Source organism: Eleutherodactylus coqui, chromosome 12 (genome assembly GCF_035609145.1).
Source record: "Eleutherodactylus coqui strain aEleCoq1 chromosome 12, aEleCoq1.hap1, whole genome shotgun sequence".
In the NCBI taxonomy this organism is placed as follows: Eukaryota; Metazoa; Chordata; class Amphibia; order Anura; family Eleutherodactylidae; genus Eleutherodactylus; species Eleutherodactylus coqui.
Window position 1 is genome coordinate 101,044,229 of NC_089848.1, and position 22,776 is coordinate 101,067,004.

Genomic DNA, 22,776 nt, shown 5'->3' on the forward strand with positions numbered 1-22,776 from the left:
CATGTAGCTGGAATAGTGCAGATCCTTCAGGACAGTGGATGAAACTTCAAGAAATCCGCTTTGGGTGTCATTTTAAAGCTCAGAGGAGCTACAGTCATTTGAAATGGGGTTGGGAGTACTGAGTTGTCACTTTTCAGGCAGTGTGTGAAGAGGAGGGGGGAACAAGCTGGCAGCAAGCAGAGCAGATTTGTGATTCTCCTGTCTGTCTTCCTGTCCCAGGGGAGGGGTAACATGAATTTCACCTCCCCTTTCTCATCAATCAGAGGGCATATTTGCTCTCTGATCGTCACATATGGGGTTTTCTCCCCAGAAAAGGAGTGAAATGATGAGAACTTGCTCCTCTAACTCCTCTGTAGCGTTTAATCCCGCATATGCTGCAGTCATTGCTGACCGTGGCATCTAAGCATTTGGTTTCAGTTGGTTTATTTATATACAGGTGATCTTTCTCTCAGACCAGTAGTTCTATTTTGGGGTAATTCTTGTTCAAGAATCGCCCATTATTTCTGGGAGCATGACAAAACGCATCGCACTCACAATGCCATTCCAGTGAAATGCGTTTTTCTAGCATCTTACTATTAAAACAATTCGCTTTTTTTTTTTTTTTCCCCACAGGTATGAAAAAAAGCGAGTAAGGCCCGGCCGCACATGACCGGGTCAGATTCCGTATGCGGGAGCCTGCAGCCGAATCTGACCTTGTGCCCGGCCAGTGACCCCGTGTACTTGTCATTCTTCTTCTTTTTCTGTACTGCGGATGGTCCGCACAGACATGTAGTACATATTTTCCCATGATGTCGCTAGGCGATGTTGCAGAATCCGCGACATTTCCGCAATGTGAATTGCGGAAGGGCCGCGGGTCGAACGGTTTCCATTGACTTCCGTAGAAGCTGTCCGTGCGTATTTTGTGCGTAATCCGCACTAAAATAGAGCATGCTGTGATTTTTTTTTTTTTTAAATTCATGTATTGATTTCCACTCATGTACAGGAAAAAACCGCTTTTCCATTGCATGCTATGGGTGGTATTTACTGTGGAATCCAGAGGCAGGCTCCCGTTCTGGATTCCGCAATGCAAATGCGGCCATGTGCAGGCGGCCTTAATCTAATTGAAGTTGTGCAGTTTTAATGCAAAAACGCATCGGACATGTATTAATGTCGCAGGGAAATAGCTGGTGAGATTTTTAACTCGCTGATATCGCTAGCGCCCATGAAAATAGAGCCTTAAGGCGTGTTTTCACAGCTCAATCAGCATCACATTCACGCTGGATTTTTCCAATGTGGTGATCAGACCCTTAAAGGGAACCTGACAGCGGGTTCATGCTGCCCAAACCATGTGCAGGTATGCCCATTGCCCTCGTGCACGTGCTGCTCTTGAACGCCAGGGCATTTCAGAATAAACACACCTTGAAGTTTGACTTGGAACTTGGCTCTGAGCGAGAGGCGGGCCGAGCCGACCGCTCCCTGCCAATAGCTTTTGCATATAGGAGGAGATCTGTCAATCTTCTTGCCGGCGCGGCCCACCTCTGACTCAGAGCTGCATTCCCAGTCAAACTTCATGTCAGTGTATTCTGTAATGCCACAGCGTTTGACAATAACAGCTACACGAGGGCAATGGGCATACCAGTTACGGATTTGTGCTACCCGTGGTGAGGACAGCATGAACCATTTCTGTACTCCCGGACAACGCTAGGCCTCATGTCCACGGGGAAAATCGGGCCGCTGTGGGTTCTTTATGCAGAATCCCGCAGCCGGTCCCTCCTTTCCTGTAGAAAAGAAGCTAAAAAGTAAACATTACTTACCTGTCCGGACTCTGCGGATCTGCCTTCCCTCGCAGCCAGATCTTCTTTCTCCGGCCCGGCGGATGTGCTCAGCACTCCGGCAGTGTGCTGCACACATGCGCCGTGCACTCCACTTTTTTTTTTTTTTTGTTGAACTCCTGCTCTCCTGCGCTCCCGCGCCAGAGAGCAGGAATTCAGCAGCGGGTGTGCCGCTCATCCGGACGGCTTCCATAGACTTCAATAGAAGCCTGCGGGAGACCCGCACTAAAATGGAGCATGCTGCGGGTGTTTTCCCGCACACGCAATCCACGCCTCAGGGGAAAATGACATCCGCAAGTATTTAACTACCTGCTGGTGTCCAGTGCATCCCTATGGGGCACGGATCCGCGTGCGGGTGACCCGCTGCGGATCTGTCCCCGTGGACATGAGGCTAGGGGTTGAATTGGGAGCTCTAGCTCAAGATAGGTGCAGGCCCCAGAAGAAGGACCTGCACCAATCGGATATATATGATAAATATAATATGCTGTGGATATGCCCTAAGAGTCTGAGACTCCAATACCCCCCTAAATCATTCCAGGCCTGTTTTTTTTTTTTTCTTTTCTTGTAATTTAGGCAACCGGCCGACCCCTCTAAGTGCTCAGTCATCCTCCCAGCCAGCTCCTTCCAAGTCAATAGGATGTTTTTGCCATAGAGGAGTGCGTGAAGGTTATTTGTAACCACTCGCTTTGTTAAAATGTTTCTGTTTAATGAATTGTTGCAGCTTTCAGCTCATTTATTTCTACTTATACTTCTATTGATTATTTTTTTTGACTATTTTAATGCCCGAACGGCTCGTGTGGCGCGTCGCCTCCTGATCCGGAGCGCGCCGATGATTGGGCTCCATAGGCAAATGTTACTTTATTAGCAGCAACACCAAGATTTACTGTTTGATTCAATTTAGAAGTCAATTTAACCTTGGTTTATCCACAGCTACAAACAAGCGATATTTGTTGTGGCTCCCCGGGGCATGTCAGGGCTGCACTATCGATTGCGCTAATCTTTAAAGTGCCTTACAAGTCCAAGTCTACTTAGCAGCTCTATTAATTTGCAGCTTTATTGAAAGGCGAGTTTTCTTCTGCAGGCTCTTTCCCATTGATCGGTCCGTCGGAGCGCTGCTCTTGAGTCTCCTTTTTGTATTTCTATCTATGTATAACGGAACCGTCCACAAAGAGGAGGGAGATGGTCTCGATGCTGCGGGCAGGAGGCTGTAGGTCCGCTGGTTTGACTTTGGGCAGCATCCATCCAAGCGGGATATGGTCTTTGCTGCGGGGTCCCCAACCTGTTACTTGCACAGGTAGTCCCAATTGTTTGGCTGCTGATGCTGCACAGGGCCGAGGCGCGGTACCTGTTGGTGTGAACAGGAGCGTATTCAGAGCTGGCGGCACAGTAGCAACAAGGAGGACTAGATTAGGAAGCGTGCAGAGATCAAGGAGCGAGCTGAGGAGGCGCACCTGTGAGCAGCCAGGACCCAATGTGGGTGATTAGAAGAATGGTGGTGGCCGACCACAATTGCAGAGCTAAGCCGCGGCGGCAGATACTGTATAGTTGGGATATATCAGCATGAATAGGAGCTAGGGATCGGTGAGTTGTGCTTTCAGACATGTTAATCGGAGCATCAGAGTTGTATTCAGGTGCAGTTTGATCAACTGTGCTGTCTGTTCATTAGAACGCTTCTTGACATCCTCCTACGACCCCTTTCAGTGATGGGTTGTTTCCGTCCACAGGATCCCCTTGCGCTGGATCTTTTCCCTTGATCACACCATTCCCTGTATACTCCCCTCACCGTCCAGGGCATCCAAGTGATCATCCTTTCTGTGCTCTTACACAGGAAAGCTCATCGCTCAGTGAACGGAGGCGGACCGGACCGGGGATCATTCCGGCCCACCCCTCCTCCATTCACAATGAACTGGCAGTTCTTCATAAGTGCTGACTGTTTACACGGCCGATCCAGACCTTAGTTTTGTGTAGGCAGTACCCGAACGAAGACTAGAAAGCGAACATATTCTTGTTCGTTGTTCAGTTGGGGCATGCGTGTATACAAAATGATTTATTGGCCCTATGTAAAAGGACCCTCAACTTTCGGTTTAGTGATTTTTTTTTTTTTTTCTTCAGTTTTTTTTCTATTTTCAAATTTTTTTTATTCTATTTTGGATGACTTTTTAATTTTGCGAAAATGTTTTTTTTTTTTTTAATAGTCTGATAAGGCTTGGCCTTTATCCAGTACTAATGTGCTAAATAAGGTGGGACTATTGACAGCCTGGTGGGATATTGGACAAACCTCCCAGGACTTGGTGACCACCATGCATTCCTATTCCCAACCTCCATATGTTAACATTGTAGTGACCTTCCTTTCACAGGATGAACCTGTTCCAGACTTGTTCGCTGTAATTGCCCTTTGTGTTTTCCATTGTATGTTATCAGTGAGACCCTATGGGCAATGAGAACCTTGTATTGTGTTGGCCATCCGTTTATTGCTGGGTGATGGGCCGGGTCGGACAGTCCAGTCGGCCTTCATGTCCTGTCGGGGTCATCTTGTAAGGTGATAATATGGCGACACTTGCTTTTAAACCTATTGTGTCAAATTCATTATGTTAAATGATTGTAATGGGGCCCAGCTCAGTATTTATGGCTCAGGAGGATCTTGCTTGCCGCTAATTAAGTTTTATTGGGGTTTCTTCTAAATAAAAGCTTAATGAGTCATTTAATCAGAGGATGGGAGGAATTTCACATTTCCTTTTACGGGCTTTAAACAAACATAAAACTTTGTGCAATGCTTCCAGAGGAGAATGGATCCTTAATTTGATGTCTGATGGAGCGTGCCCGTGATTCATACAAAAAAAGGAGGCACCGTATACAGGGTGGCCACAGAAAAGTAGCCCGGCACTACACTCTTATGAATGCTGTTTAAAGAAAATCTGTCTTTGTTACCCATAACAACCAATCACGGCGCAGCTTTCATTTCTTATACTGCCGAGGTAAAATGAAAGCTGCACTGTGATTGGTTGTTATGGGTAACAAAGACAGATTTTCCATTAGCATTCATAAGAGTGTTTGTGCATATAAAATTATATAATATGACTCCTGCATGCTTAGCTGAACCAGTACTTACTACTAATAATAATAATATTACTCAGATGCGCTGAACGACCCCTTTATTAGAGCCCCGGACCTTTTACGATTGGAGCTTCCATGTATAGAAATTCTCCCCGTGACCCCGGAGTGCAGCATAATATCACCTGGCAAGTTTTACGTGGATCAGTTTGTGTGAATCCACATTAGATGGGAAAATCCAGCGATCTGAGCGATCCAACGAGGCCCGATAATCGGTACTACACTAGCCGGGGCCAGGATGTCACTGCCAACCATGTGGGTTTTTCTCATGTGAAGAGTATACTGGGAATGGTGTGATTTGAGGAAAGACATCCAGCAAAAGGGGATCTTGTGGATGGAAACAACTCATCACTGAAAGGGGTCAGAGGAGGATGTCAGGAATTGTTCTGACCAACACACGCTGTATTTTATAGAATGCCGGTGTTCAAACTATGTGTGTCTGAATATACAACCCCTTGTAAAAACAAATGGGCTATAATAGCGGATGACCGGTCTCGGTGCCATCGCTGTCTTAAGAGAGACAGAAAGGCAAGACTTTAGTGGGCAAAAGAGAACACAAATTGGGTCACTGAGCAGTGGAAAACATCACCCACCATGCCTCCGAAGACAGAGACGCACAGTAAGTGACTGCTGTTCAGGCAGACCTTGTGCCATCCTGGTAACAGGACGGCCGTTCATAGTAACATAGTAGGTAAGGCTGAAAAAAGATATATGTCCATCCAGCTAGGCCTATTAACCCCAATGTTGATCCAGAGGAAGGAAAAAAAACCCAATGAGGTAGAAGCCAATTTTCCTCATCCAAGGGAAAAAAATTCCTGACTCCAATCTGGCAATCGGAATAATCCCCAACCCTTCAGAAGTGATCAGCGATACAACATGTTATATTGTAGTGTTTAGAAATGTATCCAGGCCCCTCTTGTACTCTTTTATTGAGTTTGCCATCACCACGTCCTCAGGCAGAGAGTTCCATAGTCTTACTGCTCTTACAGTAAAGAACCCCCTTCTATGTTGCTGAATGGCTGTCCTGTAATAATACATTTGCAGCCATGTGTGGTTGGCCATAGCTTTTCTGCTGGGGAAAATCCACGCTCCTTCCGCTCCGTGTAAAGTCTTCATATCCTGCCCAACGCATGTTGTGGGGGTACAAACCTCATCCGCTGCCGGGAGTGCTAAAGCTGCTGAGACTCCTCTGTTCTCGGCATTGGTGAGGTCCTAGACCTGCGCCGATGGTGAATAAAAGGTTGTACTTGGCTTGTGCTCTTCTTCACAGACTCTTCTTTCTCCTTCCAGGCTCCTGTACAGTCTAGCATTTAATGCAAGATTTTTAAGACATCTTTGGTACTTAATCTCCTCGATGACAACAAAAATGATTACAGGGTAAGCCAGTGCCTACTAATGTGTGTCTCCTCAGATCTGTTCTGTAATATCATCTATATTCTGTTGTAATAGTTTTTATCCATTTCCAAATTAATTCTCCACTTCCCGAATGTCTGTAGTGATCAAAGGTTTATTCTTCTAGGTCAATGGTGCCGCTCCTCCAGGTGATATCCAGAGGCTCTCCCATGTCATTAGAGGACTCCAATCGCATAATCCCTCTGTTTTATCTCTTTAGCTCGCTCTTTAGTCATTCCCTTATTTCTATACATGATAATGAATTCTTTGGTGACCCCATAGAAGGTAAGAGACATTTCATATCACAGCTAATATTGATGGTAGAGCCCCTGTCTCTGTCCAGGCCCCGCTGTCTCTGTCCAGGCCCCGCTGTCTCTGTCCAGGCCCCGCTGTCTCTGTCCAGGCCCCGCTGTCTCTGTCCAGGCCCCGCTGTCTCTGTCCAGGCCCCGCTGTCTCTGTCCAGGCCCCGCTGTCTCTGTCCAGGCCCCGCTGTCTCTGTCCAGGCCCCGCTGGCTCTGTCCCGGCCCCGCTGGCTCTGTCCCGGCCCCGCTGGCTCTGTCCCGGCCCCGCTGGCTCTGTCCCGGCCCCGCTGGCTCTGTCCCGGCCCCGCTGGCTCTGTCCCGGCCCCGCTGGCTCTGTCCCGGCCCCGCTGGCTCTGTCCCGGCCCCGCTGGCTCTGTCCCGGCCCCGCTGGCTCTGTCCCGGCCCCGCTGGCTCTGTCCCGGCCCCGCTGGCTCTGTCCCGGCCCCGCTGGCTCTGTCCACATCCTGAGGATGATTATAAGCAGGCCCAGCAATCAGCTGATTTCCAGGGGTCTGGCTTCTCTAAGCCCATTCTGTTATCGCTGGCCAAAGCTGCATATGGACAGGCATTGGGGGCCTAATTATCAAGCCCTTGATGCCGTAATTCTAGTGTCCAAAAGGTGCCTGTAAAAAATCTGCACCAAAACTGTGACTTTTTGGGCATGCTGCAGGAGGACTTGTAGCACTGACCGTCATTCACATGAATGGTCACCTGGTGATGCATGGATGGGCCTGGATCCCCAAAGTGGGTGCCACATTTACAGAACAGCCCTTGTTCTGGCACATGGAGGCAGGTCCCAAGCGGGGGGCTCCTGTCTATGGGGTTTATATGTCCTAATAGCTTAAAGCGACACTCCAGTTTCAGGACAAATTTTTTTCGCAGGACTGGAGGGGGTGGTATATTACTTGCTGCTGTTCTCTGCTGATGTCCCTCCGATCCACTGGTTTGTGATTGTCCAAGATGGCAGCTGCAATTTTCTAGCTACTTAATAATGCACACTGTTCACTTCTCTCTGATTGGGCAGCACTGATCAGGTGAACAGTGCTAGCCAATCAGAGAACAGGTATAGTACATTGGTGGTTTAACACTACCAATGTTAACACTACCAATGTCCTGTGGGGAGATAAGGTAGTATGAAGATTTCATTCGCCACCTTGGATGGTTGAAAACATGACCCAGAACCAGCGGATCAGAGGAGAATCGGCACAGAATACCAACAGCAGGTAGTATAACTGCCTCCTTTGGTCCCATGACAAAATTTTGTCCCGAAACCAGAGGGTTGCCAAACAAAACCGTCGCTGTATGCGCCCTGTAATCCAAGACTACACAAATTACACGTGTGAAACAAAATGACGAACCCAATCCTGTGCTTTATTTTCGCGTAAATATACTAATTTTAAGAAACAAACCACTATAAATTTGAAAAAAAATTTTTTTTAAGCTTTTTACCCCTAATAAAACTAAAAAATGGGGAAAAAAGTTTGTGAAAAAATAGCCTATATGTCACAGAAAAAAACTGCAGCAAAAATAATTCTGGTAGCAGAAGAAAAAAAAATAGGACAGTAAAACCACCACATGGGTAAAATCCCTAAAAAATGTCTCTTCCTTTAGGACTGAAGCCCCCTGGTCATTAAGGGGAAGTTAAAGTGGTGTTGTTATATCAATCCACAGGATAGGGGATAACTTGCTGATCAGTGAGGGCATGACCCCTGAAACTCCTACCGATATCGAAAACTGGGTTCAGTTGCATTCAGATGTGAACGGAGTGCTGGTAGTACATGCACACTGCTGCTCTATTCATTTCAAGGATAGACAAGCACTTGTACTCCAATTGAAATGAATGGATGCACTGAAACCTCGTTCTCTGGCTGGGTGGAGGTCCCAGCAGATGGATCCTAGCTAGAGATGAGCGAGCACGCTCGGATAATGCAGTTACTCGAGTGAGCATCGCTCTTCTCGAGTAACTCCATTCTTGTCCGAGCAGGCTCGGTGGGGGAGTGGGGGAGGGATCTCTTTCACTCTCCCACCCGCTACCCCCCCCTCCCGAGCCTGCTCGGACGAGAATGCAGTTACTTCGAGAAGAGCGATGCTCGCTCGAGTAACTGCCTTATCCGAGCGTGCTCGCTCATCTCTAATCCTAACCGATCAGCAAGTTACCCCCTCTCCTGTGCTGAGAGGATAACTTGCTTTCACGGGACAACCCCTTTAATGGTCAATTGTTATCATGAAACAACTCCCTCTGAATAACAGAATAACCCCGCTGGTTGGCTAACGCTGTTCTAGCGGTTTACCACTACTGTTGTGTTTCTTGCTGCTACTAGTAACTGTAAGAGTCCTGAAAGTTTGCTTTTTCTAACAGTAGTTGGCCCTAGACAATCTTCCATGATGCCTTTCACATTAGAAGAGCTGGTTGTACTCTCCCGCTGCCTACGAGATGCTTGCTTGGGAATCATCAAGTTGGCGTACCCAGAGACGAAGCCAGAGGTGCGAGAAGAATACATGGCTGCTTTTCGAAGTGTCGGTGTCACGACTAATGTGGAGATGCAGCAGCGTATTCAGACTGAGCAAAAACGATGGATCCAACTATTTAAGGTACCATATTTTATTCCACTGTGACTGGGGAAATGTGGAAGAAGCCTCAACCTGCCGAGTATGTGGGATCATAAAGATGTGTTCTGGAGAAAGAGTTCCAATCACTGACAGCCAAGTGTACTCTACTATTCCCCAACATCTCCCACATTGTGGAGAAGTTTGTTAAAGGGTTCTTGCCAAGATGTACAACCCCTCCCAGAATGTGGGGCAAACAACTGATCAGTCCGGGTCCTGCTTTTGACAACCCCAGCAATCAACTGCTTTTGCCAGTGAAGGTCATGGCCAACTACGCATTTTCCCCTGAAGCGGTTGCTACAAGAGAAATGTAGTATTATAGGATGGCCATTCACATGAATGGCCATCCTATCATACCGGGTTGGCAGAGGGTCCACCAGAATGAAGCTGCTTTTACGGAGTAGCACTCAGAGGGGAGCTTCGAGCAGGAGTTGGCGTAAACTACAGAGTTTTCCAATCCTGGCATTCGCAGCACTTTCCCCATGAGCCCGATGGCAGCATATCTTCTACTTTCAGGGAGAACAAAAAGATCGAGTGTTGAAATTCAATATGCTCAATTTTTTTTTTCTTTTGCAACCTCATCTGTCAGGGAAAGTCAGAAGGCCTCTGATACACGTACGACAGTCACATGGACCTACCCAAATTGGCAGATTTGGATGACTTTGTCCTAATTTGTATAGGGGCCTTTACAGCAATCCTCCAATTTTGGAGCGAAATTCTGTTTTGAGGCAGGGAGTGTTAACTACATTTCTTCTCTGCCGTTCCTCTGATCCATTGGTGTTGGGTAATATCTTCAGTTATCCAAGAGGCTGCAGCAATTTCTGTCCATCTACTTTGATTGGCCAGCGCTGATCACATGAGCAGCTCTGGACAATCGAAGAGCAGATATAGTGTAACCCTACCAATGCACTGCGAGGAATTAGCTGCTCTGAACATTGCGTTGGCCATCTTGGATGGCTGAAAACCGGACCTTGAACCAACTGATCGGAGAGACGACAGACGAAGACAACTGCAGGTCAAGTACCCCTTCCCCCTTTGGTTCAGAGTTAAAATTTTGTCCCAAAACCGGAGGGTTGCTTTAAGCTTCTTAAAGGTAGGTTATAGTTTAAGACAACCCAATGAGGAAAACTAAGCTGCCTACCGAAAATACCCATCTCCGGAATTTCTCTGTTTTATTTACTGTTTTATTAAAACCCCAAATACTTTTTGTAAATGAGTCTTTCAAATTTTAAAAAAATTGCCCCATACCTCCATGTAAAGTATCCGCTCCCCACAAGGGGCAGACACAAACGTACGGATTTTGCAATCCTGGCATTCACAACGCCACTCTTGAAGTACCACATGTTGTCACAGCATAAGGTCCTTGTGAGTACCATCTCTCTTTCTGGATGCTTTCATTTGAACATCCCTTTAATGAAAGTTTTCTACCCCTTTAAGGTTATAATCTTCATAACTATCTGTATTTTAACCAACAAGTTTGCCCGGAATTGGCTTTAAATTACATAAACTTGTAAAACCGCTGAAAGACTGTGAGATTGATTGATTATTTTCTGCATTTTTGTCGTGAGGAAGAAGCCTTAATGTCTTAAAATTCAGCTTAATTAGTATCTCATCAGGACTTGTATAATGCGAGTGTTAATGGACCAAATGGAGGGCAGATCCCTTTTCAGTTGACACTATAATAAATCTTCCCCCTCCATGGCTGCTGTTCTCTCTCCTCAGTGTCTCCTCTCTCTGTAGTGCAACTATTTCATTAAGTTTATACTGGACATGTATATATTGTGGGAAATACGCAGCGTTTTACAAGTGCAGCAAAGATGATGGACTCTACAGAAATCTCATCCAAATGCTGCAGAAAAAATCTGCAGTGGATTTTAACAACCTGGCACCAACAATTCAGCCACCCATTTAAATGTTTGAGAACTCTTCTTGCTCACTGTCAAAAGCCCACATGAACATGCCCTAAGGATATGTTCCCAACAAGTTGATTTGTTGCAGAGTTGCTCCACAATCAGCTTAAATATTGATTTTGTTGAAGATTTTGACATGGATTTCACCCCCTCATTTGAAGAGATGAAATCCGCACTGAAAAACCGCAGCACAAATTGAGATGTTGTGGATTTAATATCTTCACAGGTCCATTCTGCTGTGAACTCCACAATGATTGTTTCCGCATGATGTGGATTAGATTTGTTAAAATTTCACCCACATGGCTTGTACTGCACATGGCCAGTGACACCCAAGAATATTCTGGCTGCATTTATGTGTCCGTAATATTATGGATGAGCTTCCCTGCCTGACCGCAGGTATCCTATGATGCTTGGAGTTCGGGTCAGGATACCCACAGTCAGGGTGGGACACTCATCTGTATGATGCTCGGAGTTTGGGTCAAGATACCCATGGTCAGGGTGGGACACTCATCCATATTATGCTCGGAGTTCGGTGTCAGGATAGCCATGGTCAGGGTGGGACACTCATCTGTATGATGCTCGGAGTTTGGGGTCAGGTACTGATGGTCAGGGTGGGACACTCATCTGTATGATGCTCGGAGTTTGGGTCAGGATACCCATGGTCAGGGTGGGACACTCATCCATATTATGCTCGGAGTTCGGGGTCCGGATACTGATGGTCAGGGTGGGACACTCATCCATATTATGCTCGGAGTTCGGGGTCCGGATACTGATGGTCAGGGTGGGACACTCATCTGAATGATGCTCGGAGTTTAGGGTCAGGATACCCATGGTCAGGGTGGGACACTCATCCATATTATGCTCGGAGTTTGGTTCAGGATACCCACAGTCAGGGTGGGACACTCATCTGTATGATGCTCGGAGTTTGGGTCAGGATACCCATGGTCAGGGTGGGACACTCATCCATATTATGCTTGGAGTTCGGGGGTCCGGATACGGATGGTCAGGGTGGGACACTCATCTGTATCATGCTTGGAGTTCGGGGTTGGGATACTGATGGTCAGGGTGGGACACTCATCTGTATGATGCTCGGAGTTTGGGGTCAGGTACTGATGGTCAGGGTGGGACACTCATCTGTATGATGCTCAGAGTTTGGGGTCAGGATACCCATGGTCAGGGTGAGACACTCATCCATATTATGCTCGGAGTTTGGTTCAGGATACCCACAGTCAGGGTGGGACACTCATCTGTATGATGCTCAGAGTTTGGGTCAGGATACCCATGGTCAGGGTGGGACACTCATCCATATTATGCTTGGAGTTCGGGGGTCCGGATACGGATGGTCAGGGTGGGACACTCATCTGTATGATGCTTGGAGTTCGGGGTCGGGATACTGATGGTCAGGGTGGGACACTCATCTGTATGATGCTCGGAGTTTGGGGTCAGGATACTGATGGTCAGGGTGGGACACTCATCTGTATGATGCTCGGAGTTTGGGTCAGGATACCCACAGTCAGGTTGGGACACTCATCCATATTATGCTCGGAGTTCAGGGTCAGGATACGGATGGTCAGGGTGGGACACTCATCTGTATGATGCTCGGAGTTTGGGTCAGGATACCCATGGTCAGGGTGGGACACTCATCTGTATGATGCTCGGAGTTTGGGGTCAGGATACTGATGGTCAGGGTGGGACACTCATCTGTATGATGTTCGGAGTTTGGGTCAGGATACCCACAGTCAGGGTGGGACACTCATCCATATTATGCTCGGAGTTCAGGATCAGGATACGGATGGTCAGGGTGGGACACTCATCTGTATGATGCTTGGAGTTTGGGTCAGGATACCCATGGTCTGGGTGGGACACTCATCTGTATGATGCTTGGAGTCCGGGGTCAGAATACTGATGGTCCGGGTGGGACACTCATCCATATGATGCTCGGAGTTCGGGGTCAGGATACGGACGGTCAGTCCTGGGACAGTCATTTGTATGATGCTCCGAGTCCTGGTCAGGATCCCATGGTTAGGCCGAGACATTCATCCTTATTACTAATTCATAAATGCAACTGTTATATAGTGTGTGTCACCAGCCTAATGCTCAGGTCTGTCCCTTTCTAGTAAAGGTGTCATCTAGAACTCAGAATAGATCTTGTGCAGAAAAGACTCCACCCTATGGGCATGATTTATTAAAACTGTCTAAGGATACGTTCACAAGTAGTGAGATTGGTGGAAATCCGCACCCAAAAACGCAATATATTTTGTGTCGCGGAATTTGGTGATGATCCAGACCAAAATCAACACCATTCGCTATGGATTTTGACATGGTTTTTGATGCAGATCAACGGCAAATTTTCCACTTTCAATTGAAGGGGTTAATTCTGCTACAGATTGGAGTCATAATCCGTACCAATGGCTGAATTGGTGTGGAAAAATCTGCGCCAAAAAAACGCATTAAAATTTGCACCATTGATGCGGCTTTTGATATGGATTCACAGCAATCTTCAACCCTTCAATTTAGGATCTGAAATCTGATGCTGATTCGCATTAAAATCCACATTAAAGGGGTTCTGTCATTAAAAAAAAAATCTGTACTCTCCTATTCCTCTCTGTCAGTCTTCTTACCCCATCTTCTCCCCTCCCCCCCCCAATCTTCTCCTGTCTCCTGCAGTCCCGGGGGACTCTCCTCACCTCCAGCTAGCTGATTCTTCAGCTTCCTGTTACAAAGCGTCCATTCACAGGCATTCTTCTTCCTGCTCGGCAATGTACGCTATATCACTAGTGACGTAGCTCTCACAGCATTGCAGGGAGTGCCAAGCTGTTGAAGAGACTGTGCATGCCCGCTGTCTCTGCAATAGATCAGCATTCCTTCCTAGCCAGTGAACACTACGACACAGGGACGAGACCTTCACTGACCTGCAGGAAGAAGAATGCAAGGAATGCACGCTTCATAGCAAGGAGAAGAGGATCCGGACGGCTTGCAGTGAGCTGACTCGGGGGACTGGAGAAGATCAGTGAGAAGAAGATACGGTAAGGAGTCTGCCTGGGGAGGAATAGGGGAGTATAGAATTGTTTTTTATTTTTAAATGACAAATCCCCTTTAATGGTTCGGATTTTGGTGCGGATCCACAAAATATATTGCGGATTCTAGTGCAAATCATTATCAAAATAATCCAATACATACCATGAGGGCTTGATGGTCTACTTAAAAAAAAAAAAAAGTCATGTCAATGTGCTGCATCCATGTATATCAGACTGCACATTGTCTGGTGTCCGGGTGCTGTCCAATGTGAGTTGCGCCTGAGTCTCTGGGCCGCCGCTGACAATCGCTCCTATTGCACACTTAGCCCAACAGTAAGACTGCCCCTTATTGCTCATAGCAGCCAATAGGAGTTTAGCTTTCATTATATGTTAGCAGTTTCAGAAATGAAAGCTGAGCTCTGATTGGTTGCCATTGGCCAACAAGGACAGTCTTGCCATCAGACGGTTGTAACAAATGAGGCCCAATGTCTTCGCCCAGGCGAACAGATCCAGTCAGCTTTAAAAAAAACCCTCTGCTCATTAAAGACACAGAAGCAGGAGGAATGCATTTTCCAAATTGAATGCTAGATTTACTGTCCGTTTAATACCAGCGACCTCTCGCACAGTAATGTTCGGCTTGAGTCATCAGCTGTCCCTCCAGGTCTTTTATCACTGCTTTTGTCAAGCTATCTATTTAATTGAAAGAAGTTAATTGAATGAAAATGATCAACTAAGCTTGTATTAATATTGCTAATGGAACTTTCTTCTTGGCCATGTTTGGAGGAAGATGTCACGCTAGACTTTAAGAAGGACCCATTAATGCGTGCACTTAACCTGATGGGCTAATTAAGCAATGCTTATTCATTCTACAAGCCTACAATAGCCTCCATCCAGACCATTCGGGGCTGATTTTACAACACATTTCACTTACGAGCGCGGGGCCCGATGAACATTAACTGGATTGAGCCTAAATGATAATGTTTTCATAAGGGGGAATACGGCGTTAATGTGTCATAATATGCTAAGGTTTTCCTGCTACCGGGCCGCTTGACTTACACTTAAAAGTTTTAAATAGAACCAAATCATTTGCTGATGGTCTAGTTACAGAAAATCGCAAGTCGGCAGATTTGTCTCATGTCGTAGTTTGCTGTCGGATTATGGAACTTTTTTTCGCATCTTCGAACCTTTATAGTATACCCAAGACCCTTAATGTTTTTTCCTCCCATTGACTTCAATGGTGATTGCTGGTACCCGGTTTCCCCCGAAATAAGACCTACCCTGAAAAAAAGCCCTACTCAGGATTTTTGCAGAGGCTTGAAATATATGCCCTAGCTGCAATACATTAAAAGTAGAATACATTACCTAGCAGGCTTGGTCCACCGCCCTCCCTTCCGCTGCTCTCCGGAGGCGGGATTAATGAATTGGCCAATCAGTGCCTCGGCTCAGCCAATTCATAAATACCACCTCCAGAATGCGATGGATGTGATTGGCTGAGCAGCGGTCAAAGTACCAATCCATGCAGAACTTGATGAACCAGTCACAGCCATCGCATTGGTTTATCGAGCACTGCGTTGATTGGCTAAGCAGCACTTGAAAACCAATCGGAGCCATCGCTTTCTGGAGGTGGGATTTATGAATTCCGTAACAAAGAAATGATCTTCTGTGGGTGGTCAAGGACTGCAAGAAGTGCGCCAGAGCTCCAGAGAACAGTGGAATAGATGTGGACCAAGCCTGCTAGGTAAGTATAATGAGACATTCCCTGAAAATAAGACCTCACAACTCTTTTGGTGCAAAAATTAATATAAAACAGGGTCTTATTTTCGGGAAAAGATGGTAGCTCTCAGGGAGCCATGGACAGTCACACCTAATATTGATCTTCAGAGAGGCATCTGCCTAAGGGCTGCTTCACACTCGCGAGCGCGATATTGGGTTGTGAATAACGGCCTGATATCGCACTTGCCAACATGTGGAAGCCTCGTAGATGCGGTGTGTTTTCAGATCACTGCGGGGATGAAGGGAATCCCCGCCGGGGCTGTCAGAGCCACGGCAGAGGATCGCTGGGTACTCCAATTTCTTTCAATTGCCATTTAAAACCAAGGTGCGATATTGCATAAAAAATAGCAGCACTTTGTTTCTTGCAGAGCATCAGATCGCGGTGCCGTGCAGGAAAACCTCACTAATGGGACTAAACCCATTCAAAAAATGGGCTTCATATTTGTGTGTCTCGCAACCCACAAATCTTGGGTGATTTTCATGCCAGTGTGAAGGTAGCCTTGGGCCTCTTTCACACGACCGTATGCGTTTTTACGTTGGCCGATCGCAGCCAAAAAAACACGTGAAAGAAAAAAAGCCTCGGTCAAGTCCTAATCCTAATTAGCATTGTCTTGTCAATCGACATGGCGACTGTGGCGTATTGGTGAAAATATACGCTACGGTGCAGAAATCCCTCGTTCAGCAGAAATCCTCAGAATGATTTCTAATTCTTAAACAGAGCCAGCCGTAATCTTTTCCCAGCGCTGGATGCAGCTAAACTCCCTGCCCCGCCTTTTTTTCAGCTCCAATAGAAGCGAATGGGAGCCTCCAGCATATCTCATGAAAAAATAGGGCCAGACTAGAGATGAGCGAGTATACTCGCTAAAGGCAATTGCTCGAGCGAGTATTGCCTTTAGCGAGTACCCGCCCGCTCGAGACAAAAGGTTCGGGTGCCGGCGGGGAGCTGCGGGGGAGAGCGGGGCGTAACGGAGGGGAGATCTCTCTCTCCCTCTCCCCCCCCCCCCCCCCCCGCTCCCTCCTGCTGACTGCCGCTACTCACCGCTCCCCTGCGCCGGCACCCGAACCCTTCGTCTTGAGCGGGCAGGTACTCGCTCGAGCAATTGCCTTTAGCGACTATACTCGCTCATCTCCAGACAAGACCTATCTTTTCATGCTACGTATGGTCGTGTGGAAAAGGCCTTATTTAAAGAGAATTTGTAATATGAAAATTACGGAATAAAGTTAATGTATCATTTTTGCTGCACCATATAAACCATAAATTGAAGAACACTCCCGTCCCCCTCCTAATAATGGTGCACATGTGGGGTTTTTTTTTTTTACCCCACTTAAAAATTTTAAATGTTTTTCAGTACATTAAATGTTACTATTAAAAAACACAACTCTTCCCGCACAAAAATAAGCCTTCATACAGCTATGTTGATAGAAGAATAAAGAAAAGCTATGATTTTTTTTTAAAAAGGGGAGCAGAAGACAAAAAGGAAAAAAAAAAACCAAAAATGTCCTCAAAGGGTTAATGATATTGTAAGATTTTTATTTTTTTTAATTTACAATGTTACAATCTACTTACGCAAATCTTAAAAAACCTGCAGTTCTCACACTGACCACTAAGCCCAATACTAATCTTCCATTTCCTGTTCTGTAGAAAAAACGTCTCAACCGTCATCTCATTAGAACAGGCAGGATTACACTGAGAGGTGACCTCTAGATATAGAGCCACCGTTCACAATAGATCAGTGTTCCCCAACTCCAGTCCTCAGGGACCGCCAACAGGTAATGTTTTCAGGATTTCCTCAGTGTTGCACAGGTGATGTAATTATCGTCAGTGCCTCAGACATTGCCACAGGTGTTCTTACCATAGGATATCCTGAAAACATGGCCTGTCAGTGGTCCCTGAGGACTGGAGTTGGGGACCCCTGCAATAGGTGACGGTCACAACTCGCCTCCTCCCCATCCCTGTACAGGGCACAGAGCATACCCACCACAATCTCTCCTATAAAAGTCAATTTCTCCCCTCCTGTCCATTTTGTAAAAGGCCCATGAAGCTGCTTTAAAGCATCTCTCTGAATACTGTTAGCTGCCGCTTGAGCAAGACGGCTCCAACCCCCCCCCCCCCCCCCCGCATCCCACCCATAGTCATGTACAGATAATAAAATTAAACTGTAATCTGAAAATAAAAATTGATTTAAAAAAAATGGAGAATGTTTAGTTATCTGGTTGTGATTGATTAAAAATTATAGGTGAGACATTCCTTTTTAAGTATAAAACAATTGTGTGGTCGGGTACTGAGAGCAAGTGTAAAGGCCCTTTTACACACACCGATTATTGCTCAAAATTTGCTCAAAAGCCATCTTTTGAGCGATAATCGTTGCATGTAAATGTGCCCATCTTTCACTTTTCTGCGGAACGATGATTTTATGTTCGGCATAAAATCCATCGTTCGGCAGAAGAGCTGATAGCGGGAACTTCACACTGTGTTCTCTGTAGGGAGCGCTGATGACATTGTCTCAGCTGTCAGCCCCACGGCAGAACAAAGGGAATGTATTCAGAGAACAGACCACCCGCTGTTCTCTGAATATAGCTCCCAGTGGCTCACACGCGCTAGTTGGCATTGGCATTAGTACCAATTAGTAGTTTATGCAAAAATGATCGCTCCAAAGCCAACTTTTGAGTGATCATCTTTGCGTGTAAATGAGCCCTAATTCGTTTAACTCATGACAATTAGCAGTTTGTTTGGCCATGCATTTCCAATGAGGAGCCTCCTCTGTGATGTCTATATTGCCTATCTAAATGAGTTGTATTCCTAAGTGCCCGTCTTTCAAGATCATTACCTCCACCACGGTCAGTTTATCTTCTAGACTTAGTATTTTTTTTTTCTTCTCTACAGGTAATAACCAATTTAGTAAAAATGTTAAAGTCTCGGGATACCAGAAGACACTTTTGTCCACTCAACCATTGGCTGTCTGAGCAGGAGAACATTAAAGCTGATAAAGTGAGTTTCTATCTCTCTCTACCAATCTCGTTTCTGGCTTGTTAAAGAATTACACTAAAACGATTATGCGTGTTCTAGGCTCTTCTTGACTTTCTTCTACAAGCCTGTGTGATGTGTGGATACAATGATAAGAGTCTGATCTAAGGTTTCAGAATTCTTTCTTGTTTACTAGGTAACACAACTTTATGTCCCATCTGCAAGACACGTATGGAGGTACCGGAGAATGGGGAGGATAGGACCTCTGCAGTCTACTTTAGATGGTATTTACACAGATTTGCTGGTAAAAACTTTTATGACGTAAAGCCCTATTTACACGGGATGAATGTCGGCAAACGATGCCTGACGCTCGTCCTCGCATGTACTCGCTCCTGCACAGGAGCTAGTATTGTTGACTTGCAGCAGGGAGGCTGGAGGAGATTTCTCTCCTTGCACTCCCCCGCCCCTCTCCATTCACTTAACACAGCGGCTGATCAGTACTCTATGTACACTGAAGAATCATCGTTTAGGCTGCATAAAATCCTGATCGATCGATCAGTGTAAACAGCAGCCGTTCAGTACTGAACAGCCGCTGTGTTAAGTGAATAGAGAGGGGAGGGGGAAGAGCAGGGAGAAAAATCTCCAGTCGTCCCGGCCCTCTGTTGGCCGCTCTGTCAGAGAGCCAGTGATACTCGCTCCTGTGTAACAGTACGGGAGCGAGGACACACAGGGACGAGTGTCCGCCATCGTTTGCCTGACATTCGTCCCGTGTAAATGGGGCTTTAGGGTCCTTTTACATGGGTCGTCCAAGCGATGATTGTTTTTTTGCTTTTAGACAGGCACAAGCACCTCTCAATGAATGGAGATGGAGCAAGCTGGCAATCATTCTGGCCCATCCACCTCTATTCACAATCAACAAGCCTCATTAATAAATGCATGGCTGCGTGTTTACATGAGCCTTTCCGTTGTTCAGTATTCTGCATGTAGAAACTGAATAACGAACGAGAAGCAAACAAATTCTCGTTTGTCGTTCATTCGGGGCATGCATTTACACTGAGCGATAATCGTTCAGATTCCAGCTGGATGCGGGAATCTAAATGATGTATCTGCCTGTATAGAAGGGCTCTTAATGAATAGTCCAAGGATGAATGGCTAACCGGTGATAAATACAGTTAGCCAAATACAGCGTTATTCCCCATGATTATTGCTCCTAAAAGGCAGTTTTTCCCTCTGCAGGCTCCATCTTTATTTCTCCTATCTCTGAGCTGGTGGGTGTAGACTGCTGCTATGATGTATTCATACATTACACACAGGAGAGCAGGATCTCTTCTCTATCTCTGAGCGGGTGGGTGTAGACTGCTGCTATGATGTCTCCATACACTGTACACATAGGAGAGCAGGATCTCTTCTCTACCTCTGAGCTGGTGAGTGTAGACTGCCGCTACGATGTCTCCATACACTGTACACATAGGGGAGCAGGATCTCTTCTCTATCTCTGAGCTGATGGGTGTAAACTGCTGCTATGATGTCTCCATACACTGCACACATAGGGGAGCAGGATCTCTTCTTCTCTGTCTCTAAGCTGGTGGATGTAGACTGCTGCTATGATGTCTCCATACAATACACACATAGAGAGCAGGATCTCTTCTCTATTTTTGAGCTGGTGAGTGTAGACTGCTGCTATGATGTCTCCATACACTGCACACATAGGAGAGCAGGATCTCTTCTCTATCTCTGAGCTGGTGGGTGTAGACTGCTGCTATGATGTCTCCATACAATACACACATAGAGAGCAGGATCTCTTCTCTATCTTTGAGCTGGTGAGTGTAGACTGCTGCTATGATGTCTCCATACACTGCACATATAGGAGAGCAGGATCTCTTCTCTATCTTTGAGCTGGTGAGTGTAGACTGCTGCTATGATGTCTCCATACAATACACACATAGGAGACCAGGATCTCTTCTCCATCTCTGAGCTGGAGGGTGTAGTCTGCTGCTATGATGTATCCATACAATACACACATAGGAGAGCAGGATCTCCTCTTCTCTATCTCTGAGCTGGAGGGTGTAGACTGCTGCTATGATGTCTCCATACAATACACACATAGGACAGCAGAATGTCTCGGGCAGCAGTACTGAGCAGTGCATAAAAAATTATTGATGACCTATTGTTAGAATGGGTGATCAAAAGCAAATCTGTGGGGGTTTGACACCAGCATCCCCATCGACCAGCTGACATGAGGGAGCTATGGCTGGTTGCAAGACTCAATACCTCTTTCTCTTTAATAGTTCTGTACCAGAAAACTCCTTTGACTATTCACTAGTCCAGTAAGGAAGGAGAGTAGAGAGACGGCTGATCTATGTGAAGTAGGGTAATCCTGCAGGCAGACCACCACAACAGAATATGACTAAAGACCCGATGAGAGGTCGTGTTCCCACAGGAGATAACTCCACTCTGATTAAAGGGACCACTTGCCCTCTTATTCACGGATGACCTACCTCTGGATAGGTCCTCAGTCGTTGATGGACGGTGGTCTGCCACTCAGGACCCCTGTCCATCAGCTGATTATCTGTCTCTCTGTCAGTGCAGCAGGCTGGATGTTGTCACTAGCCATCCGCACAGGAAGTGTGGACACCGGCGTCATTACCATTGAAATCACTGGGAGAGCCATGCTGGTCCTCCACTTCCTGCTTCTTTGCTGGTCATAACATCACTTCCAGTCCTGACCAGGAGAGCAGAAGTGCGGCTCTCCCATTGATTTTAATGGGAGCGAAGCTGGCGCATGGACTTCCTCCACTGTCCACCTTACGACAACACCTCCATAGCTGGCTGGCCGATCAGTTGATGGATGGTGGTCCCGGGCAGCGGACTGCATCGATCAACTACTGATGACCTATTAAGAGGATAGGTCATTGGTATAAAAGAGAGCAGAAAGTCCCTTTAACCTCTTGTCCTCATTGTGGACATCCTGTAGACACCGGATTTGGTTTCTGACCCTTCAGGCGTCTGGGTTCTCTGGTTTTGTCAATGCTTTGTACTGATTTCAATGGGAACAAATCGGGTTTTCTGTGTTCTGTTTGGCTGCCCGCAGACCGTGATTGGGGACGTCCAGTATAAGAGCAGCTGGTTGGGTTGACTTGTGACCCTCGTAATGCCGTGTGCACCAACATCTTCTGCCCATCATTCTCTCCGCAGATTGAGATCTTGATGGTGAAATGTAGATCAGCGTGACTAATTGACCAGAGTAACCGAGCTCCAGCTTTCTAATTGTGGCTTCCCTCTGCTGTGCACGCACTTCTGTGTTTATACATGTATTAACCCTTACACGATTACTGCTGTGGCTGGCAATATAGAAAGAAAATGTGCAAACAAATTAAGGGTACAATAGGGCACCTGGGCGTCCACACGGGATGGAACCTCACTGCGTCACAATAAGCATGTGCTACATGTGGATTTAGGGGAGCTATCACCCCCCCGTTTAAATGGGGGAAAATCCACTGTGTAAATTCTGCAGCATAAATTGACGTGCTCCGGAGCTGCAATCCATACTACAGGACAATTTACTCTGTGAATGTCTTCTAGGTTACATATACTGTAAAACGTATTTACACTACGTATGAATGTAATCTAAAGGGCTTTCTGTCCTTTTCTTATTTTTTTTCTTTCTTTAGATTTCTCTCATCCTTTTTTCCCCCCTCCGCCTCCGTCCTTTCCCCTTGTGATAATATGATAGCCGAAGCGCAAATCCGTTTGTTTACCCAAAGTGGTGTTTTTGTGCCAAAAACAAAATCCTTCTAAAGTGTTGGCGCCTGGGATTCTCATCCCTTCACTCTAATTTTCTATCCACTGCCTGTTGTCAAGTGAAGTCTGTCTTTAATGACCGGCACA

General features: G+C 46.4%; 1 protein-coding gene across 2 annotated transcripts in view; it reads left to right on the forward strand.

Annotated features, from left to right (window-relative positions):
• Positions 1 to 22,776, forward strand: part of UBE3C (ubiquitin protein ligase E3C) — a 99,868-nt gene that overhangs the window by 32,334 nt on the left and 44,758 nt on the right. The window contains exons 12-16 of one of the 2 annotated variants that reach the window (XM_066585356.1): positions 6,213 to 6,299; positions 6,442 to 6,599; positions 8,976 to 9,208; positions 18,808 to 18,912; positions 19,085 to 19,172. In XM_066585356.1, coding sequence (XP_066441453.1) covers positions 6,213 to 6,299; positions 6,442 to 6,599; positions 8,976 to 9,208; positions 18,808 to 18,912; positions 19,085 to 19,172 — 671 coding nt within the window. The remainder of the gene's footprint in view (positions 1 to 6,212; positions 6,300 to 6,441; positions 6,600 to 8,975; positions 9,209 to 18,807; positions 18,913 to 19,084; positions 19,173 to 22,776) is intronic. The other variant, XM_066585358.1, reaches the window with a different exon arrangement.